Raw genomic sequence first — 20,191 nt, 5'->3', positions numbered from 1 at the left:
TTGTCCTGTTTGTAAGGCAGAACACAGGATCCGCGTCGCGGAAAACATATTCTTGGTCGTACTGATGGTGAGTTGACGCTGATCTTATATTCAGTAGTTCTTCTCGACTGTATGTAATGAAACCTAAGATGACCTGGGGTACTAATGTAAGAAATAACACGTAAAAAAACAAAAAACTGCATAGTTTCCTAGGAACGCGAAGCGAGGCGGCCATCTCTGTCGGCGCCGGAAGTACTTTGGACTTGGTTTGCGTTTGCTAGATGCAGTGCTCCCGCCGTACATAACACAGCCTATATGGAATGCCACTGGAAATGCGTCTGTGTAGTGTAATTTGTATGCGTTAAACGGTTGGATCAGTTGGTGTGTGCAGTGGCTCATGGGGCAACAATGGATGTTTCTCTTGTGCAAGAGGTTTTGCTAGGTGGAATGTCCCCGGGGGTCCATTGCAGTGTAAGAGGGGCATGGTCCGATACCCTCCGAACCCTCTTCACTCCACCTTTGCTGACCACAGAGAAAAAAATAGCATTTACACCCCCCCCCACCCCTCTCGTCTGAAAAGCCTTACTTGAAAACCCATTGTTGCCCTGCCTCGTGTCGTGATTCAAATCAACCAAAGATGGCCTTGGCCTGCTCTTCGCTGTCTATCGCTTCTCGTCAAGGCAGTGGCATGAGCTTTCGCATATGTCCTGCTGCATACTGACTCGCTCTCCTTCCTTCTGTGACCTCCACCCTTCCTTATGTCCTTCCTCCCTTATGTCCTTCCTACCATGGAGTCTGAAGCGTAAGACAAAGCACACACACTTTTGACTGGTGCCGTATGTATAGACGGGAGAAATTACACAATTTTGTCAAATTTTTATTTCCTGTTCCATTCCCTATTGGACCCACTGCTATGTGATTTCTCTCCAGTTCTATTGGTTTTCATATCAACTTTCTTTCGTTGTCCAGAAGCCAAAAGAACAGTCCTGGTCATATTAGCAACCCATCCTAGTGGTTGCATCTTTTAGAGTTCCCCTCTTTTTAACCTGCTATCAGGTGCTCTGTTTAGAATGGTGTTTCCCCGGGAATTATATTTTAGCAAATGTTTAAAATAAAAAATACAAAGTTTTGTTGGCTGCTTCATTACAAGAGTTGCATGTTCTGTTGCCATAATAGAAATGTCACTTCTGTTATGATGCATCATGACATACATTTCTCAAATAGCTGGTCAATTTAGATCTTTTTGGTCACGTTGTCTGGCGCCACATTTTCCTAACGCAAACCCTGGTCTGAGTGGATGTCACTTCAGATTTCGTTGCGTGTTCGCTCTGCAGTTAAACTGCCCGAAATGTGGGGACAAACACGTAATTTCACATCCCTCTGCTGACTGTCAAATTCCAGGCTTTGGAAGGGCACACTGCGGGTAATTATTGTGGACAGGATGGTTGTTTTGCTTGTTTTTCCTCTGTACAGTGCCCAATGTTGTTTGAGACCACTGTTTATTGAGGCGCTCTAGCCGTATTTGCAGCAATGGCCTTTTCTTCTAAGAGCCAATGACTTCATCTCAGTGACAAGACTATAGGACAAAAGTCAAACCTGCTTTTCCACTCACAGGCATTAGTTCAGATGCTGACCTGCTTTTGTCCATCCATAACCAAGGAAGGTTGGTTGATGTGGAACTATTCTGTCTGCAGAGACCAGCATAGTCAAACTTCGAAGAGAATGGAGGGTCCATTGTCTGAAGTGCTGTCTACTATTTATGTAGTGCACCTGTGAGTGATGTGTTGTTTTCACGGGTGGACATTCAGAACTCCGTCCTTCTCAAGCTATGGTACTATCCGCAACGTCAATGCCAATGTCAAGTAACTAGTGTTTCAACACTATCCGCAGAGCCAATGTCAAGTAACGAGTGTTTCAACACTATCCGCAGAGCCAATGTCAAGTAACTAGTGTTTCAACACTATCCGCAGAGCCAATGTCAAGTAACTAGTGTTTCAACACTATCCGCAGAGCCAATGTCAAGTAACTAGTGTTTCAACACTATCCGCAGAGCCAATGTCAAGTAACGAGTGTTTCAACACTATCCGCAGAGCCAATGTCAAGTAACGAGTGTTTCAACACTATCCGCAGAGCCAATGTCAAGTAACTAGTGTTTCAACACTATCCGCAGAGCCAATGTCAAGTAACTAGTGTTTCAACACTATCCGCAGAGCCAATGTCAAGTAACTAGTGTTTCAACACTATCCGCAGAGCCAATGTCAAGTAACTAGTGTTTCAACACTATCCGCAGAGCCAATGTCAAGTAACTAGTGTTTCAACACTATCCGCAGAGCCAATGTCAAGTAACTAGTGTTTCAACACTATCCGCAGAGCCAATGTCAAGTAACTAGTGTTTCAACACTATCCGCAGAGCCAATGTCAAGTAACTAGTGTTTCAACACTATCCGCAGAGCCAATGTCAAGGAACTAGTGTTTCAACACTATCCGCAGAGCCAATGTCAAGGAACTAACCCCGGCAACACACACACACACACACACACACACACACTCCTGCTGGTCGGGACATGTTTGATTCTGCTCTGTCCAACACTGTGAGGTGTCTGTTATTATGGCCAGATTTGCTTCCCTTTGAACTCTCCAAATGGCCTGGTCATTAATTCCAGCATACAATTTGTGTATAAGCAGCTGTCCGTCCAAAGGTATTTCTCAGCTCGGGGCTGCATTGGGTCAAAACTAAACGAATGGGGTCCCATACTCAGCCTATTGATTACAGGCTGAGTATGGGACCAAAGTCAGGGAATGATACCATACCGGACACATGTTTTACAAACAGGAAACTGATGGAGAAATATAATTGTCTCAATGCCGGCGATGTGTCTTGCCATTTTGTTGAAATGACTGTTTTTACAGGATTGTTTTGTTTTATCGTAGCTGTGCCTTAATAACAGCATCCACTTTTATTTTTGACGGCGGTTGGCCAAAGTCAATGAATGTATGTGTTACGCCCCTGAAAACAGGAGAGAAATAATCACGAGAGTGATACGGTGTTGTATTCTCAATTCAACTTTTAGTTCAATCATTTCACAAAAGTAACACATTACAAAACAACAGAAAAACCATTATACAAATAACACAGCAAAATATCTTATTAACAACACGCATGTTCATTCACAATCGACATAAGATGGCAGATACTCTCAGTACGATGCTATTCTTCACTTCAACCGAGCACTGCTAATATTACTCTCTTCAAACTTAACTCTAACGTCCTCAAGACGTTACTAAGACACACCTTAAACACTCTTGACATGTTAGCGAGTTATAACATTTAAATGACTATTTTTATCATCAATAAAGTACCTGAAAACAGGGGAGAAATTATCACGAGAGTGATACGATGTTGTATTCTCAATTCAACTTTTAGTTCAATGAGAAAAGACCGCGATTTTCCCCAGGAATATGCGTGGAGACCAGAGCAATCGATCTCCGGCTCATAGACTGTAAGTCGCTCTGGATAAGAGCGTCTGCTAAATGACTTAAATGTAAATGTAGATTAAGAGCATTTCGTAGATCACAGATTAACACTTTTAGGCACCACAAAATAAAGTAATCAATATAACGTTTACACATTACTCTGACAATTTGTACCCTTTGACAGATTTGAACTTTAACACAATTATATGAATGTTATCAATCTCTATCAACTAATACTGAATGCATCTTTTTAACCTTAAATGTTTTAAGATCCTCACATACTACGAACTTACTAATACTTTTTAATGTATAACAGGCTATGAATATTTCCTTTTTTCTGTCACATCTGCTACGTTGTTGCATTTCTTCTTAGCGTTACGCAGTAGCTTCTCTGGAACCCGGAAGTTCACCCCACGTCACTGACCCAAAGTAGTGGCAAGTTCCTCTCGTGTTTGGGTGGAGAAGTTACAGTAAAGCTACCTTTTTTAAAACACGCTGGTGTTTCTTTTGGCTTGGCTGAACGTGGGTGGGAGAGCCGATGTGTCCTTGCCTCTGTCCCAGCTGGGTATTCATCTGACGGCGTAGGGGCGTGAAAGCCCGTCACGCCTTGATTAGAACACACAAAATCCAACTCGTTAAATGTAAATGATGTTTTAGTTTAGCTTCTTCATAATAAACTGCATCGAAGAACGGTGGGAAACTTGCACCTTTTTTTTGCCTTTGGTCCAAACTGAACCATGTGGCTGATGGTTTTCTCCTTTCCCTTCCACCCTCCTGGCCGCAGGTTGATCCAATGTTCTGTACTGGCAGCTTTAGTGAAGCATTTCCTTTCTCACCTACCGCCGATGGCATGAGTTGAAATGCAGATACTGCGTTGAGTGTTTCTCTGCAGATGTCGAAGATCCATTATGAGTGTCACGAACGGCTCGCTCTGAGATCTAGTCTGAGACTGTTTGGGCGCTCTAAGTGGTGCAGCGGTCTAAGGCACTCTGTGCTAGAGGCGTCCCTACAGACCCTGGTTCGAATCCGGGCTGTATCACAACCGGCCGTGATTGGGAGTCCCATAGGGCGGCGCACAATTGGCCCAGCGTCTTCTGGGTTCGGCCGGCGGTAGGCGCGCCATTTGTAAGTGACAATTTGTTCTTCACTGACTCTCCTGGTTAAATCAAGGTTAAATACAATAGATGGTGAACCAGAGAGATTATTGAAAGATCTGGGTTGTGAGTTTATTCCCATTCGTGTCCTGCTTATTTTGCTTACGGGGCACAAGTGGTGTTTCTGTACGTATACTACAGCTCCGTCAGGCTAGGCTTCAGGGAGAGGGCTGATCTGAGACCTGTTATGGGACGTGTTCTCAGGCTACATCAGAACGGCTCCGTCAGTCAGACTGAGCCTCAGGGAGAGCTCTGATGAGATCAAATATCCACCCTCCCTGAGGATTACATTTTTTTCATTTTCTTCTCGTAAGCGCCGATCAATAATGGCTCACTTCACTGCACTCTACTGCACTTATCGATCCGTCAATTCCACCCAGGCAGAGTTGGCTTGTCTGGGCACAGAGGGACGTCAGAGGGAAGAAGTGGAGGCAGGGAAGAGTAAATCGTAATTCAGAGTTCCCAGACCCGATAGTCCAGTGTCCCATTGTGACATAGCTGCACGGCTCTGAGAGCACCATCAGTGGGGGATGCACAGCCCGAACGCGCACCTTCCCAAAATTCCCAACCAATGCAGATCCACAGTTTCTCGGGGTCCTATGTAAATGCGGCAAAGAGGAAAAAAATGGCAGTTTTTATGCCATGGGGCATAATGAAAAATATGTATTTTTTATGCCATGGGGCATAATGAAAAATGTGCAGTTGTATAGCAAGTCTCCTGCTATTCTACTCATTTTGACATGAGGCTCAGAGAAAATATTGCAGTTTTACAGCAAATTTCCTCTAATTCAGATGGCTTATGATGTTCATATGTTATCTCTTCTAGAACACTACCGCGTGTACACTTGTTGGACTATGTGAGATACTTTAGCCTCGGGCCGTTCAGCTGTCTTGTCTAGTACAACATGCTCACTGTCAATCATTATTTTGGAGGCGCTGCAACTGCAGGCCGTTCTAAAAGCTTAATGAGTATTTAAAATGTACATTTGGTACATATACTAGATTGATCTATCGCATTAAAATAGGTATACTGTACGTGTCATCCAGGTGTTGGCTGTGTGTATAGCAGGCCCCGAGAAAATCTGTTTTTATATTTTTGCCTGATAGTTTTTCCCCACATTGTCTTTACTCTGTTTATTTGTATTTTTTAAATGCAGGTTTTCACTCTCAATCACACTTTTTAAATAGAAAAACAACTAAATTGGATTTTCTATGTCCACAACAATGATGAAACCACATCAGGGGACCACTTTTGAGGTCTGGGGAAAAAAATCTAACCAATTTGAAATGTTGGTGTAGTTACCCTTAAATACAAGTGTGCACCAGCCAGAGACCGTTGTATTGTTATATATTTTTCTGTCGCGCTCATGTTTTTGGGAAAGCCTTTCCATCTTTACCAGGACACGGTTATCATTAGCATCATTGGTGACTGCGACACAAAGTTTAAACATACCCACACCCCATACCAAAATAATTCTACATTTAAAATACCATTTCCGAAGAAAAAAATTGGATTCATGTGAAATGTTTTTTTTATTAAATGCATTTTAAATACATTCCAACCTAATATTACTTATGTAAAATATATGTCACTATTTATAAACGGGTGGTTCGAGCCCTGCATACTGATTGGCTGACAGCTGTGGTATATCAGACCGTATACCACGGGTATGACAAAACCATTTAAAAAATACATTCTGAAATGTACTGAACAAACATATAAAAATATGCTACAATGTCAATGATTATAGTTCACATAAGGAAATCAGTCAATTGAATAAATTCATTAGGCCCTAATCTATGGCTTTCACATGACTGGGAATACAGATATGCATCTGTTGGTCACAGATACTTTTTTTGAAGAAAGTAGGGGCATAAATATATTTCCAAAAACACATTATCTGCATGTTGAAATAAAGAGTTTTCCCTCATATCTCACCAAGTAACATTTTGTTGAATCACCATGTTTTAGCTATTGGCATAAGATCTTTGAGCTTAAACATAAAGGAGAAATGGTCCGTAATTATTCTAGGAATATATACATTCAGAAACGGTCAATCAAAGAACATTTTACAATAGAAAAGTCCATTCTTGAATATGAGTTGTGGATGTGAGAGTAATTGGCATATTCTCTTTCAGCTGGATGTTTATCTCCACAGTTCACATAGACGCATCTCTTTTGATGTTGTGGTTTAATACCTTCGACATGTTAGGAAGAGGACATAGTTGATGACTTGTCTAAAATTGCATCCCGCACACGGTTAAAATCACCCCGCCTCATATAATATTCCTGTTACATTCAGATGGTGTAAGGTCATTAATGAACTTTGGGTTATCTTCATTTGTGCAGTAAAAAAATCAGTAAAGTTATTTTTTTTCCTGTGCCAGGTGTCTTTTTACCATTTTAAAAATATAATTTGGGTCTGTAGTAATTTCTGTAGACTTTAATGGGACTTTTCTTTAATCAATGATAATTGATACCCCTCTGGATCTTGAGGACTAGGCGGAGGAGCAGGCCAGTCCATCCCAAGCTAGCCCAAACCTTTCACTTTCTACTGCTGATAGGTGAGTTTCTTAAAAAGATAAAACGGATGTTGGTGTTTTTAATCATTTTTCAAATAAGAAAATACCTTTAGTTATTTTGGCAGGCTGCACAATTCCATAGATAATCCATGTCAGATGTTAATGTTTTCACAAACTATCTATACAAATTAGTGGATTTGGCTATTTCAGCCATACCCATTGCTGACCGGTGTATAAAATTGAGTACACACAGCCACGCAATCTCCATAGGAAGAGAATGGCCTTACTGAAGAGCTCAGTGACTTTCAACGTGGCACTGTCATAGGATGCCACCTTTCCAACAAGTCAGTTGTCAAATTTCTGCCCTGCTAGAGCTGCCCTGGTCAGCTGTAAGTGCTGTTATTGTGTGGTGGAAACATCCAAGAGCAACAACGGCTCAGCCGCAAAGTTTTAAGTGCGTAGCGCATCAAAATCATCTGTCCTCGGTTGCAACACTCACGACCGAGTTCCAAACTACCTCTGGAAGCAACGTCAGCACAAAAACTGTTAATCAGAAGCTTCATGAAATGGGTTTCCATGGCCGAGCAGCTGCATACAAGCCTAAGATCACTATGTGCAATGCCAAGCGTCAGCTGGAGTGGTGTAAAGCTCGCCGCCATTGGACTCTGGAGCAGTGGAAACGCATTCTTTGAACCACACTTCACCATCTGGCAGTCCGACGGACGAATCTGGGTTTGGCAGATGCCAGGAGAATGCTACCTGTCCAAATGCATAGTGCCAACTGTAAAGTTTGGCGGAGGAGGAATAATGGTCTGAGTTTTTCATGGTTCGGGCTAGGCCCCTTAGTTCCAGTGAAGGGAGATCTTAACGCTACAGCATACAATGACATTTTAGATGATTCTGTGCTTCCAACTTTGTGGCAACAGTTTGGGGAAGGCCCTTTCCTGTTTCAGCACGACAATGCACCCATGCACAAAGGGAGGTCCATAGAGAAATGGTTTGTTGAGCTGGCCTGCACAGAGCCCTGACCTCAACACCATCGAACACCTTTGATGAATTGGAACACAGACTGCGAGCCATGCCTAATTTGTCAAACATCAGTGCCTGACCTCACTAATGCTCTAGTGGCTGAGTGGAAGCAAGTCCCTGCAGCAATGTTCCAACATCTAGTTGAAAGCCTTCCCAGAAGAATGGAGGTTATAGCAGCAAAGAGGGGGACAAACTCCATATGAATGCCCATGATTTTAGAGTGAGATGTTCGATGAACTGGTGTCCACATACCTTTGATCATGTAGCACTACATGACTTAAAGTATGTGGACACCTTCTCGTCAAACATCTCATTCAAAAGTCATGGGGTGTCCACATCTTTTTGGCCATGTAGTGTATGTCTTTAAAATAGGGTGGGGGCATAAAAATGGGTCAACTTGGAGCACCGCTACCTCCTAAATATTCTTGGCATTCAGCTCCAAAAAGTGACTTTCTGACCACTTATACCACGGGCAAATATGTATGAAATGTTTTGTTCAAATCAAAAGGGGTGCGGTCAAAAAGTGCTAGAAATCAAACGGAATGACCCTTAATCATTACTGTCATTTCACTTTTCCACAGGCTATGGTCGTCAGGGAACCAAACGGTCTGTTTTTAAACTAATCTATTTAAACTAATTGTATACATGACCCATGTTGGGAGTTACTGTATTCTCTCCACCACTAGAAGTAGGGGGAGGACTAGACTGGAGAGTAAACAAAGCTAAGGGTGGACGGGACAAGAAACGAGAACCAAGTCTAGAGATGGAGAAAGAGATTGGCTTGCGGTCTGCTATGAGACCACGAGAGTGAGAGCGAGGGATGGAGGTCAGAGAAGGAAAGAGAGCTTCTGTGTTGGGCCTTAGAAACAGAGACAGTCTCTGATACTGGGAGGATGAGGAGAGAGGGGGGGGGGGGATTAAATACATACAATACATCAGTGGGCTTTCCATAAGGGAAACGGCGCCACTCTCCGCCCCCAGCATGTTTTTGTTGTCGTTTTTGTTTGTGGGCTAAAAACAATTGCGGTACCTATTCTGCTGTTCTGTTACGCCGGCAATGATGTGGGGGGGGCGAAATCTGTGTTTGCTGATTGCAGTAACTTTTTGTTGTCGTATCCGAAACAGACGTGGCAGTTTCACCATTAAGGATTTCATCTTTAAGGCGTGGTGGTGTGGGTCTTGTGGTTGAGCGTGAGGGAGTGATTTGTTTGGCTGGAGGTGGATCATGCTGTCGATTGGGAGGGGGCCGGGGGGCAGTGAGCCACACAGCCAGGGCCAGACTGGGCCAGGGTGATGTCATATCCCCTGGGGAGTGTGGTACTGTAGCAGCACAGAAGGGAGGCTGCTCTGTTGCTCTGCACCATGTCTTTGTCACACACTCACTCCCCAAGATCTATCGACCCGGCTGGGCTGGGGCTCAGTGTGCGTGTGTGCAGACACGCGCACATGAGCGTGCACACAAACGCACGTGTGCACATTTCTTTGCTCTTGCAAGAGCACAAGAAGATGGCCACACACACACACGTGCCACACAATTTCCATCGTTCCCCCTGTCTTACCCACCCTCAGTCATTGATAACATCTCTCCTCCATGTCCCTCTCTCTCTCTTTCCTCCTAGTCACACCACGCTTTCTCCCTCACTCTCTCTCTCTCTGGCTGCGATCAGATTTCAGGAAACAACAGATCTCCCTCCCTCTCATCCCCTCCCCCTTTCCTCTCCTCCCCCTTTCCCTCCAGCTCTGCTGCCAAACCCCACACACAAATGCTCACTTCCCTGTCATTCCCTGGACAGAGGGCTGAGGTAGAGAGAGAAGGAAAGAGGGAGAGAAAAGGAGTGCAGGAGGGACGTGGGGGGATAAAGGCTGCGTGTCTGTTTTGCAGATGAGTATGTCCTCATGGCGGTCTGATTTTGACCAGTGAGGATCTCTTTTTTTTGTGTGTTTTTTTTGTTGTTGAAGCAATCTCTCATTTGTACACAATCTGTGCTTCTGGATTTTTGTCATTCACCATTGGACTGGAGTTGGTTAAGGATGTTGACTCCTCTCATGCTAAAATTGGAGTTATTGTCTTGAGTTCCTTGGTCGAGAGCTGCGTCAAAGGAGTGTTTGTTCAAGATTCAATGCAAGGTCACTTCATTGACCATCCTCTGTGGATCTCTAGTCACTGCGGACATTCTGAATGAAGCAAGATTAGCTACGGAGTCTTTGACTTTGTCCTTCCTTTGGAGATGACACGCATGCACATGCATACTTCAAACACACTCTCCTACTCTGAATGACTCTGCACTCTTTCCTCGTGCACGGAATTCCTGGAAGATGTGTGTGCAGTAGTTCCTGTGAACCGTGCTAGTCTGATGGATTCAGGAATTCTCTCCTGCTCACATCCTCATCGGACATTCCCTGGAAGCCTAAGTCTTTGAAGGCCTTTTTAACCTCAACACCTCCGTAAACTGCACAACCGAACGTCATCTTCCCGTAAACTCCCAACACACTCCCGACAATGTCTGAGGCTGATATCATCACTGCTGTATTCTAGTACGCTCTCATTCCCAACCAACGTCAGACTGCTCTCTGAGACGATTCTCCGTGGAACTCCGGCAGGATTTGCCTTGTTAAGCTTGTGTGGTTTGGTTGTAACTGCAGGGTTCACGTTCCTCTTGTTGGCTCATGCCTGTTACCCTGCAGGTCAAAGGGTAAGTGGAGCTGGAACTTTGTCTATTGCTGCCTATCACAAGGCCAAATCATTTTGATGATTTATCTTGATAAGTACTGTATGACCTCACTCAAGGGACAAGTGTAGCAATTTGCAAGGGCTATAGGACTTTGTTCTTCTTTGAAAACCTGGGTTGGAACCGGTTCAGGGAACAAAACTGGAAAAGAACGTCATTTTTCGAGGAACAGAATGAGAACCGGGAACGACAGTGATCTATAGTGTTCCGGAACAGAAGCGTTATTTTGAAGGCATGGCAACCAGTTAATAATGTTCTTTTGGGTTCTGGGATATATTTCTGGGGGACCCACAAAAAAATGCCTATGCAAAGCCCTCACTCTGTCACTTATGACAGTCTGCCTGCCAGCTAAACTCTTTTCCTGTGCATGCGTGAAATTCGGGAGAGGGATCTTTATTTAGAGAAGAATGGATTCACTTTTTCAATACTAGTTAAGGTTACTATAGTTGTCACGTTTCACATTGGATTTATTAACTACAAAAAGGTAAGACGTGTTTTTATTTTCATTCTGGTGTTGCTCTGCACACACGCGCTTGTTAGCTAGCTAGCTAACGAGCTCTGGTCCAATATTAGGCCAAGTCTCGGAAGTTGAGACATTCAAAGTTCCTTCTTAGAAGGCGCTCCTCCGTAGGTATAATTCTGTGGGCCTAATTCAGATAATGCATGTCATCACAAGATGCCAAGTTTCCTTCACTCTCTCTCGCAAAATTCCAGTCACATCTCGTGCCCTACACTTGTTCACTATCCAATACATGTTAACAACTATAGCTTGCAAACTTCTCTATCCACTCTAATTGGTGAAGTAATTTAATGTTAATGCTAAATGTAAAAAATAAATGATTTCAGAGGTTTAAAAAGGAACAGAAAGGAACCATTTAAACCATTTTACCCTTTTGGGGTTCGAACCGGTTCCAAACTTCTTTTTTTTTTGCTGATCGGAATAGTGGAATGAGAAACGTTATGGTTCTGTTCGGAACCAAAAGATTTGAAATTAATTTTGGTTCCAACCCCTGCTTGAAAATGGGTTTGAAAGGAGAGTTGAAAAGGTTTGGGTTGGAAATCCATCAATTTGGTGTCAAGTAGACTAGATGAAGAATACAGTACAGGATATCTGTTTTCGGCAATGTCAGTCTGCGTGTTTATCAGAAACAGCATTTTATTTTTTAGGAGTGTGTGAAAGTACATGAAGATTATTGAAGTGTGTGTGTGAGATCTTCTGTGGTCAGGGATTTTGATCAAACATTTCAATAAGGAAATGTAAATGTCAACCTTTTAGTGTATTTCACTCAGCGCAAAAGTAGTGTGATGTGTGAGGTTGATGTGTGAGGCTGTGGAATGCAGACGTTGTATGGGTGAGAACACAAACTGAACTGGGCTGTTTGCTGATGTTACTGAAGGAGAGGCGGAAGTGCAGGATGACTCTGAATTTCAGTTGGTGGTTTGTTGAAATCTGGGATTTTTCTTTGGCCAGACATTCTGGTAACAGCCTAGTGTGGTTGGGGATTCCTGTCTCTCTTTTTCTCTTTCTTTCTTTCTTTCTTTCTTTCTGTCGGTCTGTCTCTTTCTGTCGGTCTGTCTCTTTCTGTCGGTCTGTCTCTTTCTGTCGGTCTGTCACACACACACACACACACACACACACACACACACACACACACACACACACACACACACACACACACACACACACACACACACACACACACACACACACACACACACACACACACACACACACACACACACACACACACACACACACACACACACACACAATGTTCCTTGTGAAAGCAGGACCTGAGCAACAGCTAAGAACCCCCCCCCCCCGTGACCTAGTGGTGAACTGACCCTGTCAGTTGTCAGATAAATGGGCTCCTTTTTTCATTAAGAGCTTTCTTTATGTCTCTCGGTTTACGGCCTTCATGCCTACAGCCACATCAATGGGGATCCCCCATCCACATAAGAGCTTCGGCTCAACGTTATCTCTATGTTATCTACCCCACACTGTCAGCTACATTGACGGAACTGTGACAAAACAAGACAACAATTTTTTTTTTGTAAATGTATCTCCCCCCCCCCCCCTCGTTCTCTTCCTTCCCTACCTGAATCGGGTTAGCAGTGAGGTCGCTGTAATCGGCTTGAGCTCTGTCGGAACTGCGAGCGCCGTGCTCCGAATCAAATGGAACGTTATTTGTCACATGCTTCGTAAACAACAGGTGTAGACTAACAGTGACATGTGCTTACTTATGGCCCTTTCCAACAATGCAGAGAGAAGAACAAGAAATAGAGTAATAATTACACAAGGAATAAATACACAATGAGTAATGATAACGTGGCCATATACACGGGGTACTGGTACATAGTCTGTGCAGGGGTGCGAGGTAGATATGTACATGTAGGTATGGGTAAAGTGACTAGGCAGCAGGATAGATAATAAACTGTACCGGCATTATGTGATGAGTCAAGAGTCAGTGCAAAACGGGTCAGATCTTATAGCGATTGGTTAACTATTGAGCAGTCTTATAGCTTGGGGGTGGAAGCTTCAATCTCCTTGACAAGGTCTTTGTCACCGTGCAGCTTTCGCTGTCCCTCAGGCTTGGGTTGGACCACCACCTGTCCAGCACCAGCACTCCAGGCTGGAGTGACCTCACCTCCACTGCACAGAGCTGGCTACAGAGGTGCCTGACAGTAAATGGAGTAAATCCCAAACAGTGGTGAGCTAGGTGCTATCAACCGTGTTATCTGCATTGGGAGTCTGTCGGGGCCTGAGCTGGTATGCCCCCTTGGCTCCTTACCCTGACCTCTGACCTTTCGGTCCATCCATCAACCGCGACCCTGCCTACTGTCCAGACATCTTTCTGTTGGCTCTGGTGACTGCTGCCTGTTTTTCTCAAGGCCCAACAGCCTCCCAGTCTTATCGTATCCGGGTCTATTCAGTCCCCAGTGTCGGACTGACTGTCTCTCTATCCGCCCATGCTGTGGCTCCTGTAGGCAGGAAAAGTCAGGCCAACCTCTCTCCAGTCTCCAGGCTAGAGTGTTGTGGTTTACTGTCATATGTGGAGTCCCATGATTTTCTGTTCCCCCACTCCCTGAGGGTGGGCAGCTAGGTTGGCTGGGGTCAGTGTAATCTAATTTCAGTGCACCCAGGAGCCAAGTTTAGGAGTGTGGCTCAATTGACAGATTTTCCTTTTTTTCTTTGCTGCAGGATTGATCTTTGCATGGGTATTTTGTTTTCTTTATTGTTTTTGTCTCATCACATTTTGCATGAGGCTATATGCTCACCTAACTACACTACTCATCCAAGCTAGCATTTACAACCTCAGAGTAGCCTCCTGAGTGGAGCAGCGGTCTAAGGCACTGCATCGCAGTACTAGCTGTGCCACTAGAGATTCTGGGTTCGAGTCCAGGCTATGTCGCAGCCGGCCGTGACGGGGAGACCCATGGGGCGGCGCACAATTGGCCCAGAGTCGATAGGGAAGGGTTTGTCCGGCAGGGATGTCCTTGTCCAATCGTGCACTAGCGACTCCTGAGACGGGCCAGGTGAACTGCGTTTCCTCCGACACATTGGTGCGGCAGGCTTCCACGTTAAGCGGCATTGTGTCAAGAAGCAGTGCGGCTTGGTTGGGTCGTGTTTCGGAGGACGCACGGCTCTCGACCTTCACCTCTCCCGAGTCCATACGGGAGATGCAGCAATGAGACAAGGCTGTAACTACCAATTGGATACCACGAAATTGGGGAGAAAAAGGGGTACAGAAAAAATGAAATAACCTCTGAGTAATTGTGACGGATGCCTGAACAATGAAACACTATGCTTAGACGAGGACAGAGATATGCGTGGTATACTCCAGTTGTTTATCAGGAACCAGCTGCATGCTCTCTCGCTCTCTCTCCCCCTCTCCCCCTTTGCCATCCATCCTCATTGACAAATCTCTATCCCCAGTGTGGGGTTCTCCTACTAGCTCAGAGACAACTGGACGTGTTGGCAACAGTCACAACTCACTTAGCCCCAGTAATGACTCACTGAGCAGGGTTGATGGAGGCTCTTGACAGGGCCTCCCATGTTACTGCACAGTAGATGGACGTCGTGACGTAGCTTGAGGAGCGGCGTGCGAAGGCAAACCAGACGTTTATTTTTTTTACGAACCAACAGCAGAATGGCAGGCTGTCAGTGTGTCTCTCTAGGGGGCCTCTCTTTCTCCCTGTTGTCTCTCTCGGGAGACTGCAGCGTGCAACAGGCCCCTGAGGCGAGCAGACGGAATATGTTTTTATGATGCTGTGCTGAAGTGGTCTTCTTTACATCTCCTCACTCTGTTTAAATTCAATTCTAGGGGCTTTTTTGGCATGGGGAACATATGTTAACATTTCCAAAGCAAGTGAAGTAGATCATAAACAAAAGTGAAATAAACAATAAAAATGAACAGTAAACATTACACCCACAGAAGTTCCAAAAGAATTAAGACATTACAAATGTCATATTATGTATATATACAGTGTTGTAACGATGTGCAAAATGGTTCAAGTACAAAAAGTACAAATAAATAAACATAAATATGGGTTGTATTTACAATGGTGTTTGTTCTTCACTGGTTGCCCTTTTCTTGTGGCAGCAGGTCATATTTCACCCAGTAGATATGGGAGTTTATCAAAATTGGGTTTGTTTTCAAATAATTTGTGGATCTGAGGGAAGTATGTCTCTAATATGGTCATACATTTGTCAGGAGGTTAGGGAGTGCAGCTCAGTTTCCACCTCATTTTGTGGACAGTGTGCACATAGCCTCTTCTCTTGAGAGCCAGGTCTGCTTTCGACGGGCCTTTCTCAATAGCAAGGCTATGCTCACTGAGTCTGTACATAGTCAAAGTTTTCCTTAAGTTTGGGTCAGGTATTCTGCCACTGTGTACTCTCTGTTTACGGCCAAATAACATTCTAGTTTGCTCTGTTTTTTGTGAATTTTTTCCAATTTGTCAAGTAATTATTTTTGTTTTCTCATGATTTGGTTGGTTCTAATTGTGTTGCTGTCCTGAGGCTCTGTGGGGTCCCAGGACCAGCTTGCTTATGGGACTCTTCTCCAGGTGCATCTCTCTGTAGGTGATGGCTTTGTTATGGAAGGTTTGGGAATCACATCCTTTTAGGTGGTTATAGAATTTAAAGGCTCTTTTCTGGATTTTGTTAATTAGCGGGTATCGGCCTAATTCTGCTCTGCATGCATTATTTGGTGTTTTACGCTGTACACAGAGGATATTTTTGCAGAATTCCGCATGCAGAGTCTCAATTTGGTGTTTGTCCCCAATTTTCTTTTGTGAATTCTTGGTTGGTGAGCGGACCTCAGACCTCACAACCATAAAGGGCAATGGGTTCTATAACTAATTCAAGTATTTTTAGCCAGATCCTAATTCGCATGCCGAATTCTATGTTCCTTTTGATGGCATAGAATGCCCTTTTTGCCTTGTCTCTCAGATCGTTCACATCATTGTGAAAGTTACCTGTGCCGCTGATGTTTAGGCCAAGGTATGTATCATTTTTTTTGTGTGCTTTAGGGCAGCAATATCTAGATGGAATTTGTGGTCCTGGCGACAGGACCTTTTTTGGAGCACCATTATTTTGGTCTTACTGATATTTCCTGTCAGGGCCCAGGTCTGGCAGAATCTGTGCAGAAGATCTAGGTACTGCTGTAGGTCCTCCTTGTTTGGTGACAGAAGCACCAGATCATCAGCAAACGGTAGACGTTTGACTTCAGATTCTAGTAGTGTGAGGCCGGGGGCTGCAGACTGTTCTAGCGCCCGCGCCAATTCTGTATCCCTGTCATGTCTCTCTCTGTCTCTCGCGTTCTCTCTCTCTCTCACTATCACTTTCCATTTCTCTCCTCTGCAACTCACTCATTCTACCCTCCTCCCTGTGTATCTCCCTCTCTCATGTTGTCTCTGTTAATCTCCCGCTCACTTTCGCTCTCTCCTCCTGTCTGTGTGATAAAGAGAGGCGACCCGTGAAGCTGCAGATGCAGATCTCTCCAGACAATGGAGACACAGCAGCACAGTTCAGATGAGATGGACAGACAGTCAGACGGACAGGCACCTGAGAGAGCAGCTGGCCTGCTGCCAACTGCAGGAGGCAATTGCAGAGCGAGAAAAGAGGGGGAAGGGGAGGCTAAAACGAAGAGACAAAAGAGGCTGCGAGAGAATCCATACCGTAGAAAGACATGAGCTAATGCGGAGAGGGGCTTAGTAGTTATGACATCCACTCTACCTTTGAGGCTCAATCTAAAGAAAATCAGATTAGATCTCTCTCCCCTGAGGATATTTCCATGTACAAATGACACGCTCATTTCTCTCAGCCGAATGAAAACCTACACCTGTAAATAGAAATGGTAGTTCCTGGAAACACGCTGTACTGCTTCATAGTTGTTGCTTTGAGGCCTAATGTTGTTAGCATGAAACCATGAACCTTTTTGAGTTTGTTCTGATAGTTTGTTCGAATGTCTTGATTTGTGTGGCAAGGGATCAGAATTAGGTGTTTTAATCACTTCATAATTCCTAAATAAAATTGATTTCAGTAAAATGACTGTGCCTAATTGGTCGGTGTACCTTTACTTGTTACTTCTATTGACTTGAATTATCCTCCCTCCTCGTGAGGGAGAGAAGATATGTGAAGATATGTGGGGTTTTAGTAACGGATATACAAGGCCATGTTTCTTAAAAAATGCAGAATTAATATAAGTGTTGGTTGGGGTCTTCAACGTTGTGGTTTTTTTTAGATGTATTTCTCATTTCTTTTAAGACTTTTCCTGGTAGATGTGGTCTTAACCCCTTTTCTATCTGTTTGACTAGAAAGACTAGTCTTTGCGTGTTCCTATTTTTAGGATGGAAAATGGTTGAACATTTTATATATACCTTCATTTAAAAAAACATACAGACTGTTCGCTTTCATTTGGCACCTAATTCGACATGCTCCTATAAACTTCACATGTTGGCGCTCATGGATCCTTTTACATGGAAATGCCCTCAGCTAATCAACCGTGTGATGAAGATAAAGCGAATCTGATCGAAACTATCGCCCTCAGTCCAAATTCTTCATCTCTCATATTTAATTTAAGGGAACAATTTGCCACAAGTCTTGCATAGTATTTTGCCTAAATGTTGGCTCCATTGATGAGAGATGTCTCGATAGGACTCACCTGGTTAAATCAGTTGGATACATAAATGACCGTCGATGTCAGCAATTGTTTTTGACCTTGATCTCTGTCGCCTTAGCTTGTGGAGTTAGAATATTTTATTTTGACATGCTAGTCGCTAAGCGTAGCTTAGTCTCTGTACTTGTACAGTGTTCTCTGTGGTGAATGGTGGCCCGTGGAGAGCACTCGGTCTATCCAGTATCAACAGGGAAGTGGTGAATTAAGCCATTGTGTTCTCATTAGAGACACTTCTGTGTGGACGCTGGCAGCTGTTAATCTTGGCACACGGACACTGGGATTAGCACACACACGGTCCATGGCTCAGATAAACAAGGGCCCAGTGGCTTAGAAATTTGTAACACTCGTACTGTCTGGAGTTTTTTGCATTTTTATAAGGCGTTACTTGGTTTTGCTCTCCGTTTTGTGACTTTCTCTAGAACAAGATAGCAGTTATTTATAATAATAATAATAATAATAATATATGCCATTTAGCAGACGCTTTTATCCAAAGCGACTTACAGTCATGTGTGCATACATTCTACGTATGGGTGGTCCCGGGGATCGAACCCACTACCCTGGCGTTACAAGCGCCATGCTCTACCAACTGAGCTACATTTTGAATATGACACACACAATCCCCGTGACACATAAAATGTACAATCTGTAACCTCTCCCCTCATGTTGTTCATCTGCCTCTAACTTTTCTCTCTTCTTTCCTATATATATTTATATATTTTTTTCTTCTTCTCTTCCCAGCTGGAATGTCCTGAGTCAGTCCCCCGGGCCCAGAGAAGAACCCCCAGCAGCAGCAGCGGCAGCCAGCGCTGATGGGACCTGCTGCTCCAGTATGAGCCTTCAAGATGCCGGCTGCGGCTATGCTAGCACCAACGCTAACGCCAATGTGGCAGCTAACACGGCTAGCGGCAGCATGCGGAGGCGCCTGGAGGACCAGGAGTTCACCCTGCGCGTCTACCCGGGCGCCCTGGCCGAGGGAACCATCTACTGCCCCGTGGGCGCCCGCAAGAGCACCACGGCTGCCGAGGCCATCGATCATCTGCTGGAGCGCCTGAGCCTGGACGGCACCAAATGCTACGTGTTAGCCGAGGTGAAGGAGTTCGGCGGGGAGGAGTGGATACTTAACCCCAGCGACTGCCCCGTCCAGCGGATGATGCTGTGGCCCCGCAATGCCCTGGAGAACCGCTGCGGCCTGGGCAGTGGCGAGGACTACCGCTTCCTGCTCCGCGAGAAGAACCTGGACGGCTCCATCTATTATGGGGGGAGTCTCCAGATGTGGCTGCTTGTGACCGAGGAGCGCCGCCGCATGGTGGAACGGGGTTTCCTGCCCCAGCCCGCAGGGGGCGAGCACCCTTCCGACCTGTGCGCTCTCCCCGAGCTGACGGAGCGCGCCCTGCTGGAGAGCCTGCGCGCGCGCTTCCGCCAGGAGAAGATCTACACCTACGTCGGCTCCATCCTCATCGTCATTAACCCTTTCCAGTTCCTACCCATCTACAACCCCAAGTATGTCAAGATGTACGACAACCATGCGCTGGGCAAGCTGGAGCCGCACATCTACGCGGTGGCAGACGTGGCGTACCATGCCATGCTGCAGCGACGGAGGAACCAGTGCATCGTCATATCCGGCGAGAGCGGCTCGGGGAAGACCCAGAGCACCAACTTCCTGATTCATCACCTGACCGCCCTCAGCCAGAAGGGATTTGCCAGCGGGGTGGAGCAGATCATCCTGGGGGCGGGGCCTGTGTTAGAGGTAAGGACTTGATTGGTTTGTTGACTGGTTGTGGGGTTTTAATATTGTGTTTGTGTGTGGGGGAGAGGCTCCAACTCTACATACACAAGTGTGAATGTGATCGATGTTTTGTGAAACACAGGTCATGGCTGCTGACTGGGTGGTGGTAGAAAGGCAGATGGAGGGGCTACATATCATATGAAAGTGAGGATAATCTAGCGGTCGCGACTTTAGCCTAAATTCTCATGTATTACTGTCTCGTCCTTCTTTATCCCATCCTTGGCCTTATGTCGTGATACCCTCTTCCTTGTTACTTGAATTAATGCCAGGTATACACTTCATGATTTCGCCATTTCACGATCGGGGTGAAATCCTATGAACTTTGGCTAGGATCAG

At 44.9% G+C, this 20,191-nt stretch overlaps 1 protein-coding gene across 10 annotated transcripts in view; it reads left to right on the top strand.

The window, feature by feature from the left end:
* Window positions 1-20,191, top strand: part of myo9ab (myosin IXAb) — a 238,292-nt gene that overhangs the window by 49,019 nt on the left and 169,082 nt on the right. For 8 of the 10 annotated variants that reach the window (XM_046356352.1, XM_046356397.1, XM_046356325.1 and 5 more), the window contains exons 1-2: window positions 9,980-10,852; window positions 18,808-19,816. In XM_046356352.1, coding sequence (XP_046212308.1) covers window positions 10,827-10,852; window positions 18,808-19,816 — 1,035 coding nt within the window. In that variant the 5' untranslated portion in view covers window positions 9,980-10,826. Of the gene's footprint in view, window positions 1-9,979; window positions 10,853-10,872; window positions 11,373-18,807; window positions 19,817-20,191 lie in introns of those variants that run through there. The other 2 variants (XM_046356371.1, XM_046356361.1) reach the window with 2 other exon arrangements.

This window comes from Oncorhynchus gorbuscha, linkage group LG01, assembly GCF_021184085.1.
Source record: "Oncorhynchus gorbuscha isolate QuinsamMale2020 ecotype Even-year linkage group LG01, OgorEven_v1.0, whole genome shotgun sequence".
Classification (NCBI taxonomy): domain Eukaryota; kingdom Metazoa; phylum Chordata; class Actinopteri; order Salmoniformes; family Salmonidae; genus Oncorhynchus; species Oncorhynchus gorbuscha.
This window is presented reverse-complemented; position numbering and strand designations above follow the sequence as displayed.